This window comes from Austrofundulus limnaeus, unplaced genomic scaffold (assembly GCF_001266775.1).
Source record: "Austrofundulus limnaeus strain Quisiro unplaced genomic scaffold, Austrofundulus_limnaeus-1.0 Scaffold8, whole genome shotgun sequence".
NCBI lineage: Eukaryota > Metazoa > Chordata > Actinopteri > Cyprinodontiformes > Rivulidae > Austrofundulus > Austrofundulus limnaeus.
Genome location: NW_013952410.1, coordinates 1119063 through 1129950, shown reverse-complemented (window position 1 = coordinate 1129950; position 10888 = coordinate 1119063). Strand labels below are relative to the sequence as shown.

Here is a 10888-nt window from a genome sequence, read left to right as displayed (position 1 = left end):
TTTTTATTTAATGTATTTCTCGATATATAAAAATTATTAAAGACAACGTCCAACTCTTTGTATTGTAACATCAGTTGTATAACTCTATAATCCACCAGATAATTCAGAGGTTATATGTTCGGTGGGTTTTACTCCAGGAGCTGCGAGGCTTTCAAGCTACGTTCAGACCGAGCTCTGCCTCTGTTTACTGAACCAGCAGCTGCTGATGTCATTACACTTTTGTGTGATGCTGCGTTCAGGACAAGCATGGAAAACTCACCACTCTTATGCCAATACGGTCACAATGATGCATTTAGGTACCGAAATGGAATTGCATGAACATTCACGTGGTGGTTATGTAATACAGCGAATCGATAATAAAAAATCTGCGTCGACAAATTTACATAATCGACGTCATCGATTATTTCAACTAATCGGTGCAGCCCTATGGCAGATAAGCACTTCTTATCAGAGGAAGGCCATTAAAAGCTAAACTGTCAAAGACTGCATTATATAATATTAGAATGTTTTTCAATCTAATGCTTCACATCATGCTTTTTCCATCTTCCAAATGTATTAAAAACCATCTCTGTAGCACTTCCAGACATTTTTTTAGAGCTACTTTGTAGCATCATTTCTCTGGAATGCATGGGAAACACATCACTCATTGATCTGCACTTCCAGTGAGTTAAACACTGAAGAGCAGAACTTCTTCGTAAAAATGTAGAATAGACTTTTAGTGTGAGAAAATTCAAGATTCAGGAGGTTTTATTGTCATTTCACCTATATACAGAGTACATAGTGAGACGAGATTGTGTTCCTCCTTGGCCCATTGTGCAGCACAAAATATAAAAAAACAAACAAGACAATAGGCAGCAATAAAACATAACAGTAAAACATTTACTAAATAACATGAGCTCTGACTGTGTGCAATTATAAACAGATTTGAGTTATGGATAAATAATGACTTTTATTAGTATGTTTTAACAGTGCTTTAAAAAGATCTCAGTGAGTAGTATGAGTCAGAGACTTGGTCCAGTGCCTGATTGGTAGGTGGCAGATTGGGAGTCAGCCCAACCCTCCTTTTCTACTGCTTTTCTTTGCCTGCACTGTCTGGATGTTTCAATGTTGATTAGATTTATGCCAACATCTTAGAATCCAGCTGGAATATTCCTCTGCTTTCTTGATTTGATGCCACAGATTCTAAGATTCAGAATACAACTGTTATTGGATAAAACATATATATGGGAGTAAGTTAACATCTATGTATGGCTCATTTTTCATGAGGCACTAGTTTCTTTTGTTGTGCTATGCATATTTTTAAGTATTTAAGGTAGAAACAAGACATTTCTTATGCTATAGGGTTAGAGTATCACAGCTAAAGTCAAACAATCTATAGTTATATASTCATTAACACTAGCTGCATTTCCATTGCAAATGTGTGCAAAACTTTGTTGATATTCTGTTAATGTCGAAAAACACAGTTTCGCAACTGCGGTGTTTCCATTAAGTAAGAAATGCTATTAAAGTCACGCATGAATACGTTGTTCTTGCAATAAGTCATTACAAACATGGCGGCAATGGATGTAAACACATGCATAATTGCTACCATGGCACTAGCGCTCACCATCAGAGGAGYCGTCGGCGTCTTATAGAGGCTTTCGAGCGACAAGCCACTTATACCTGGGAGTGCCTGCGTAAGCTGTGTTTTTGGGAAATGGTAGTTGGTGAGATTACTACTTTCTTTTACAACTTCGTGATGCGAAAAAAGTGTTTCCATTGCAGTTTTGCAAAATACACCAATTTTGATACGGCCGGAAAACCACCTCATCCTAGCGCAAAAACATTGTCGAAAAAAGGAAGGAAAGTTTTTTCGAATTAGACGTGTTTCCATTAAGCAAATTTATTTTCGAAATTCTAATTTGCGCATTTTCATGGTCAATGGAAATGCAGCTACAGACTTTTAAACCAGGATGCCAGATGTTTTAAATGTCTTCAGACATACAAAATGATGAAATCAAGCACATTAAGCTCTATTTCTGTGTAGCATGTGAAAAATGTAACACAATTTTAAAGACTGAGCCAAAGATTAGTTGAGATCCTTTTATTTTTCAATAATTCTGGGTGATATATATCCCAGCAGGAAATGTAAAGGCTGAGTATTATCTATAAAACTGGATCGTATGTATTTGGGCAAAGCTTGGTTCTAAGAGTAGAAGTATTGCAACACTTTTGCAGGTGACCTTTGCGTTGTTGAGAAAGTTCATTTCTGTGCAGCTGCAGTAAAGTTGGCACTGAATGAATGAAAGGCTGGTAGGCAAACGGTTTCTTATAATAGATTTCACAACCTCAATGGAGGACAGGAGCATTTATGTCTGTGAGAGAGATTATGTGTGAATGACCTCTCTTAATTAAGTTACATTGACATTTAAAAAAAAGGAAACAAAAGTAGCCGAATTGTTTCAGTGCATGTGTAACGATTGAATGCTCCTTTTCTTTATATTTGTGCGTTCCATTTGTGTGTTTACACGTTCATTTTTTTAACCTTACTTTGACGCCAGGTCATCAGCCGCGAGCCCACTTTGGCCGTCTGAGTCACTGTGTGCCCCCTCGTCGTCGTCATCCCCTACCATCCTGGAATATTAACATGACACAAAAACAAATCCTTAATGATTTGAGCTCACCTACTAAAACCACTGATACAAAATTAGAAAATAAAATTTGACTTGTTTAAATGCAAAACTGATAAAAACTTGAACCATACACCAAAGTTACTGCCAATTTAAACTGCTGTACGAGTACGTGAGGTGATGAATATTTCATCTGAAGCTTTTCACCTGTTATAAGGAGTGTTGGGTTCGTCGATCTTCATCAGGCCGTAATCTTTGTCGGCTGGATGGTATGTTGCCAGGATGTTCATCTCATCCCATTTTGCGGATTTCTTTCTGTAAAGGTAGAAGAAGAATGATAAGAAAATGAGGGATAGTCACAGAGTGAACCACTGCACACCAGCTATTAATCCACCTCAGGGGAAGAGAGCGACCAGCTATAATCTGCTGCAGAATGTGCCCCAGTTTTCACTCCAACTYCATTATTTTAGGAACAGCTGAACAAAAGACCAGGAATGTCTTCTGAATAAATACGACCCCTGACGTCTCTTGGGAACTGTGTTTTTGTCATAGAAGCATATCCTGGATGCAAATAAGTGGGCTGATGGTTATCAGCTGGGTGAAAAGGTCAGAACTCTGCGTTTGTCGGTCCATGAGATAATGTTGTTCCATCTCCCTTTAAGACATCTGCCTCGGATTCTTAAAACGGTTCTAATTCACATGAGGGCTAAAGCTTTAACTTGAACATTCTCCACCAGGAGATTTGGTTCAAATTTACGCAAATCTCTTTTACCCTTTTAAAACCTTTAAAGGAAGTGAACACAGACAACATGAAATCAGCGTTAATATTAAACAGAGCATCTGGAATTTTAGTTTCTGTTTGATATACAATCGGTAGCTTTATTTGCAATAATCTGTCTTCAGATTTGGACGTTTTTGTTGTAAGTCAACGTTGTCGTCTTAAATACAAGCTTTACTTGCATTTTCTACACTTTTTTAACTTCTATTGCCTCAGAAAATACCTACGGCTAAAGTGGCCTTATATGGCCTTAAACATCTCTGCCCTCTGAAGCCTCTTAAGCAAAGTCATAGTACATCACACCTGACCTTTTTATGGTAAAGGTTGTGTGTCACAGGAGACAGGAAGGCAGTGGGAGACAGGAAAAGATGCGTAATCTACCCCCTGCAAAGATTCATCTCTCTACAAACAAGTCTGACACATATTAGACTGAATAAAAACATGGTTTGGACTCAAAACACCTGCTCATTATTCAGTGAGTAGGCAAATTATAAATCTGCAATGATATCATCTGTTCATTCAAACAAACAAGGTGGCACACAAGAATAGGTTACCTAACATCACATTGTACATAAAACCTAAAGTCATCAAGCAAAACGGATGCTAAGTGCTTACTAACTGACAGAAAGTAGTATACATAATAGAGATGATTGTGTTCTCAAAAAGAACCACAACAGAGTGTTTTGAAAAATACTCATTAAACATACAGGCTAATAAGCCAAATAGGGGTGCACAAAAAAAAAAAAAAAAAAAAAAAAACCAACGATTCACATCAGAATCGTGATTCTCATTTTCAAAGATTCAGATTTAAAATGTCCCAAAATCGATTTTTTAAAATAAATAAATAAATAAATAAATAAATAAATAAATAAATCCAATGACTATCAGCCTCTATTTTGTAACTACCTGGGACATCCCGACATCGCCTCGCAGCTGGTTCTGTAACGTATGCATCCGCAGTAAGCACCAAATCAAAGAGGAAACTACAAAACTGAGGGAACAAGAGATTCAACTGACCCTATCTTCATTGAATGCAAAGGTTTGGGCTCATTTTGGTTTTCACTGAATGAGTCTGAGTTCGACATGAGCTTCACTGTGTGCAAGGGTTGCAAAATGACGATGAAGCACTTTGAGAACACGAGAAATGGGCTCACATTATCAGGTCTGAATGAAAAATCGATTCTGAATCMAATCGTGGCCCTAAAAATCAAAATCGAATTGAATCATGAGATTGTAACAGATTCCCACCCCTAAAGCCAATGATGTCTACCCTCATTCTATAGTAAGTTCAGATTGAACTAACATCACTAGGGTTGAGCGATATTGGCAAAAAAACTAATCACGATTCTATATGGTATTTAGACTATTARGATTAATATGATGATTAATCCCATGGAGTCCCTGCGCGCATGCATGCCCTAGTCACATGACCAATTTAAATCACTCTAGTGGGAAAGATTTGCACTGTGTAAAAATCTGTTCCAAACTGTGTCAAAAGTACAGACTTCAGGCTAAACATCCAAGTAAAACCGGAGTTATGATAAATAAATTACAGAACTTAAAAAAAAATGTTTTTCATATTTGAAGTGTAGAGGAGCACTGGGCAGACTGACGGGGAAATCTCCAGTCAGTCAGTCTGGCGCATTAATCATCAAGTGCCAAGAAATTAAATAATCGATAATAGCTTTTCTGAGGATTAATTGCACACAATATGATTTTGCCCAACCCCAAACACCACACAAATAAATATCCCAAACAAAAGTTCTCAGAAATTATTATCTTCATAAAAGCTTTTTCATTTTCAAGAAAATATAAAAACCCCAACAGTGTAACAGCACTTTGCAGCAACTTGTGTGATTACTCTTTGCTTCAAGCAGAGAAGTACAAGTATCTGGGMGTCTTGCTCAAGAGTAATAATGGTAGGATAGAGCGAGAAAGGGAACAATAAACCACTRTGATCTGTCAAGGTAAACAAGGAGTTGGGTCAAAAGGCAAAGCTCTCAGTTTACTGGTTTGTTTACGCTCCAACTCACATATGGTCATGAGGTGTGGATCGTGACTGGACGGACCAAATCACGAACACAGACAGCTGAAATGAGCTTCCTCAATAGGTTGGCTCAGTTCAGCCTTGAAGGTTTAGAAGCTTTGAGAAAAGCTACTGCTCCTCTTCATCAGGAGTCAAGGGAGGTGTTTTTGGCATTTTATTAAGACGTCTTCTGGACACCACCCTTTGGAGGTTTTCTGGGCATGTTTAACTGGAAGATGACCAGAGGGCAGACCTAAAACTTGTTGGAAGGTATTATGRATGCTGTCTGGCCTGGGAACAATTCAGCCCACTAAGTCACACAGATCTGTTTATCACACAAGAGAAGAACACCATTATAAAGCACCCACCTACTATTATGACATGCCAAATACATAATAGCTCTTTCTCTTATCGTGATGACGATGATGATCACCTGTCCAAGGTGATCAACAGCCAGCAGCATAACGCTTCAGGGAAACTCATTAAACAGAGTGAGTCATCTCCGAGAGTCGAGCTGTGCTATCAGGTAGCATAGTCAGGGGACAGAAAGGAAAAAAGGTCCAGCTCAGTGACCTACACAAAAAAACCAAACACAGCAACAGGAACAGCTGAGGACGTCTGTTCTGCCAAGTAGAAAGCTGCTGATCGTAATGCACAAAAGTATGCCGCTTCCAAACACTGTGGCTAGCCAAGAGAAAATTTGGTGCCAGCATCAGCCAGAGGGAAAAGCTCATCAATTTCACAWGCGTGCTTCCTGTCTCACAGCGTGAGTTTGGTTCAGTCACAGAGATTTGGTCAAAAAAACATAATCTCTTGGTTTCTTTGAAATATTTAAAGGAGAACAGACATTTTGTCAACCCCGCTAATCTAAAATAAGTGTAACATAGCTTTTTAAAGCCTAGTAGGAAGAGACCTAACAGTTGTTGTGCTTTTTTGCCAAGTTGATTTTTAAGTGTTTGGTCGAGTAAACCAAAAAATCTTCATACATTTTTGAAAATACTAAACTGTAAAATAATATGTTGGTTAAAAAAACTTGATTACAATATTTTATTGCTGTACAAGTAAAATTTAACATTTCCTCTCAAATTTAAAACATTTTTAACATTAACTTATTTAGCAACACAATTACATTATAATCACTTTTTTTATAATTATCRCAACATATAAAAAGAAAAATAGAAACTGAAACAAAGTACTTTTTTACTCGCTTGTACTAAAAGTATTGCTTCTCCCTGTTTTTGCAAGCAAAATCCGACTCCTGCTAATTCTGACTTCTTCTGCTCGCTCCATAAGATTTTTTTTCTTATTTGAAACAGAAGGTAAAATATCAGAGTGGGTGTTTTTTTTTTTTCTGTTCAGAATTGGAGAAGTCTGAGTCCCTGACTGACAGTCAAAGCGTCCACCGTGCAGCTTGGATMGAGTTTAAGAGGCAGTGAGGGGGAGACTGAGTTTCATTGAAGCATCCATGAAATATGCATGACACGGTGTGAGGCTTATACTCCACACTTACCTCAATAAAAGTGGGATATCAAAATGGAACTGATATTAAAAGTTTTATTCCCAAGCGGGCCAATAAAACCTGGCTTTGCCCAACAAAACAATTATATTGTTAAACATAAACAGCGATTTCAGTACGGTTTATGTACACAATGTGTTTCCATTCAGACTCCAGCAGTGATTAAGTGATTAAAGGGTATACATGTAACACGATGCAACTAGAATCAGAATACTGCACATAGCCCTATTTAATTATTGCTTTCTTTGAACATAACTTTATTCATGTTACAGCAACTAGGATATGTTACTACCATTTCTCATTCAAAGCAAAGTCTTAATTGGGGTAATCATTTTACTGCTGCTCATGTAAACAGACCCTAATGCTTCTCAAAGAAATGACCTCCAACAAAAGAGAGGACCGATGACCAGGATCGACAATGGGTTTAGTCCAGCAAAACTCTCCAAGATATCCTCTGGATGCAGTTGAACGATCTAGGTGGGCAATGTGATATGTTTTACACAATTAAAGAAGACAGAAGCAGAAGCATTTTAAGGCTTCTTTTTGATTTTTTACCTGGATTACTGAGATGCGTCAGGACATTTTCTTTTTCATTTTAAGGCTGTTGTCAGGCTTATGGTGCGTTCACACCAAACGCGATTTCAGCATCAGGAGCATCAGGTTTACATGCAAAGTCTATGGTGGACGCGCTTCAAGCAGCGTCGGGAAGTGCTGCGGCGCCTCAAGCGTGATTAGAGCAGCGCGATTTGAACGATTATTTTGAACGATCTGAGCGTTCGACGCGCTGAGGCGCAAATCGCTGAAGTTAGAAAATCTGAACTTTTGCAGCTCGACGTGCCGCATCAACCAATCAGAGAGACTCCACTGTGTGACGTAGCGACATATTTCCCGACGGGACAGTTTACTGAATGATGTCCACTAACCTGAAACAGATGGAGAGGAGCTCTTTAGCTGAAATCGAGTGCCTGCAGTTGGTGTCCTGACAGGAGATATCCGCACCAATGCGTGGCAGCGACTCATCAGACTGGACTCGGGACAAAAGTAGTCCTGAAAGCGAGCTGTGAGCCTCTCCCGCAGCTCCTGGGTGATGAAACTAAGTATGTCTCTGAATTATCTGGTGAATTAATRATGAATTAATTATCTGATGAACGTGACATGCTCTTGCTATGTGTAAATAAAGCAAAGCCACTTCCTCGTCCGACATTAAACAGAGCCCGACAGAGGAGGGAGGGGCGGGGAGGCTCTTGCCGTGCAGCGCTTCAAGAGCTGACCTGCGTCTGACCTCAAAGTGCACAAGCGTCCAACTTGAAGCGTTGGCTGCGATTTTGAAGCTGAAATCGCGTTCGGTGTGAACGCAGCATTATTGTTAGTGCTGCGCCTTTGAACAACTCTGAGAAGACAGTTTGCAGATTTTTGCTGTGAATGATTTGATTCTCAAAACCATTTCGTATTATTCACACCTCGAACACGGAGGAACTTAAAGTGCCTGTGACATGCATATCCATGAAATACAAAAAGTCAAAGAAAATATATTTATATTGAAGAAATTATTTGGCATAATACACATGATTTTACCCTTTATGTCACATAATTGGCACATTTTCTTTTGAACTTYGCTCAGTTAAAGTGAAACAGGAAGTGACATTAAACGGGAACTCTTTGAGAAAGAAAACTCCCTGGTTTTTGTTTATTTTAACAATATTATTTCAACTCTGACTCTTCCTCATCTCTCTATGATCGTGATTAAAATAATCTAAAGAAACATCAGATTCTTTTCTACAGTCTGTGTTGTTGGCCATTTTAGCGAAGGTCTGTTCATACTCAGACATTCCCCTTTGACATCACATCCTGTTACTTCACATGCAAATATCTCAGCAACTGTTCATCTCACCAGCGTGAAATCTTTTCTTTTTTTACAACATGTTATCAATGTTATCTTTCCAAAAGAAATTCAAATTTATTGCAATAATTTGATGATGCAGGCACTTTAAAGAAAAATAACTGAATTCAAACTTTAAAAATGCATGAAACTTTTGATGTATAATAATTTTTAAAAGCTGTATAGGAAAAATGAAAATATATTGAACATTTCTTAATAAAATGTTCAATAATTTTAATGCATATATATTTGCACATTGAGTCATTTGTACCTTAAACTCAAAGCTGACAGCAGCATCATGGAACCTTGTAGTCAGCCCTCGTTTCCCTTTCAGGATTTGTCTACATGCAGAATCCCTCCAAAATCTCCTTTCACTCTACTTTCATGTCACTCACAGGGAGACTATTTTTGTTGCAACACTGAAAATACTTGATTCACTGTCAGGAAAGGAAATCACAAATAACTGCCATCCTTCTTTGCCCTAATTTCTCAAGAAGCCGCTCAGAAGACTGTTCCTAATGACTAGACTGGCTGAAAAAAAAAAACAGGCATAAACAGAGAGCTCGGTGGATAAATAGAATGGCTGTTAGTCTGGAATTTGATCAGTTTTATAAAATTTGGCACTGAAAACGTGTTAATAAACCACAGTTATATAACTTTTTGTGGCAATTATTTAAAAGATTTAGAGTGATTTTCTTAACCAATTAGATGTAAAGCGACGCGGGGTTCAGTGGGTCTGCAGACACTCAAGTGTGTGGAAGCCAAGATGCTTTAGTCTGTGTGCAGTCATATTCATACCAATTTAAAATAATATTTGTGTAATTTACATGTTTTAATGCATGTGAGGTTTTTCAAACCTGCACTACATGTACCAAACCGGCAACATTTTCAGCTAGTATCCACAGTTTTGAAGCATTTGGCAGGTGGGTGGTGTTAATTCAAAATCATGGCTGCAACACAGGCAGTAAGTGACTTGTGTAAGGCCATTGAAGCCCACAAATGTGTGCTTTTTATTTTTAGACTGAACCACTGTAACTATTCCCCAAGATAAAAACACAATTCCAATTGTTTGACTTGATATGTTTTACTAAATGTTTGTGCTTTGTTGTACAAACTGCCCATGGGCACAGAGTTTGAGAAGTAGACCGCGTCCAATTTAGATCCACAGCCATTGTTGCTTTAGTTACATTCACCCAGTTCCTCACACATTTTAGTTCCTCGCCGTCTCAGGTGACATACAACTAAAACTATACAATGAACGATATTTGTCCCATAGATAGTAGGGATGCTGACATTTTCTTCCCAAACTGCTGCGACCAGATTTTGCGGGGCTGCTCTGTGCGTTTGCTTATAATTTCCTCCTGCTTCATTATTTCTTCGAATTTCAACAAAGCGTGCTGACGTCAGGTAGTTAGCCTCTTCTTCAAGTTTTAATTTTTGTTGAAGCGTTTTGAAGAAACACAGTTTTGAAAATAGGATCAAAGTAAACCCCTTAAGCTGCCACGAAGAACATTATTTTATCTGCTCTTGTTCCAAATTTAATGATTTGAAACGTCGAAGTATGCCTTTTTAAATCTGGAACAGCGCTTGTTGCAAAGTGTGTTGATGCTCGTCTTCGTCACCTGACACATTTCACACGCTGTCATTGGTTGAAAAGCTTTGTTTACAAAACAGATGTCCACATGGTTTTTAAATTGTTTTAATTTCCTTACTTTCTAAGACGCATGAAGTTGCTTTGATGCTGCAGTTTGCCTTGTAATATTATTTTATACCTTTTCTGCTACTTTTGAATTGGCTATTATTAAGTTTTATTAGTTTTTAGGATACAAGATGTTTCCTATAAAAACCAGAATGCGAAATTTTCCTAAAGTTTCATGGCGATATCTTGAACACTGAGGAAGTTATGAGCAGAAATAGATAAGAACAATGGGCCTCGTGCAAGAACCGTTTGTACGCACAGATTTGTTCTTAAATTGTGCGTACAAGTGATTTAGGAGAATTTGTGGCATTCACCAATGTTTTCGTATTCTAAGATTTTTTTCAGATATGAACAAAATTTACGAGTGGTCCAGACCTGTCG

The 10888-nt window shown here is 38.1% G+C and overlaps 1 protein-coding gene across 1 annotated transcript in view; it reads right to left on the bottom strand.

The window, feature by feature from the left end:
* ppp1r2 (protein phosphatase 1, regulatory (inhibitor) subunit 2) overlaps nucleotides 1-10888 on the bottom strand; it is a 25323-nt gene that overhangs the window by 11350 nt on the left and 3085 nt on the right. The window contains exons 2-3 of the mRNA XM_013999669.1: nucleotides 2817-2924; nucleotides 2530-2613 (exon numbers count right to left, since the gene is read on the bottom strand). Of these exons, the coding sequence (XP_013855123.1) occupies nucleotides 2530-2613; nucleotides 2817-2924 (192 nt within the window). The remainder of the gene's footprint in view (nucleotides 1-2529; nucleotides 2614-2816; nucleotides 2925-10888) is intronic.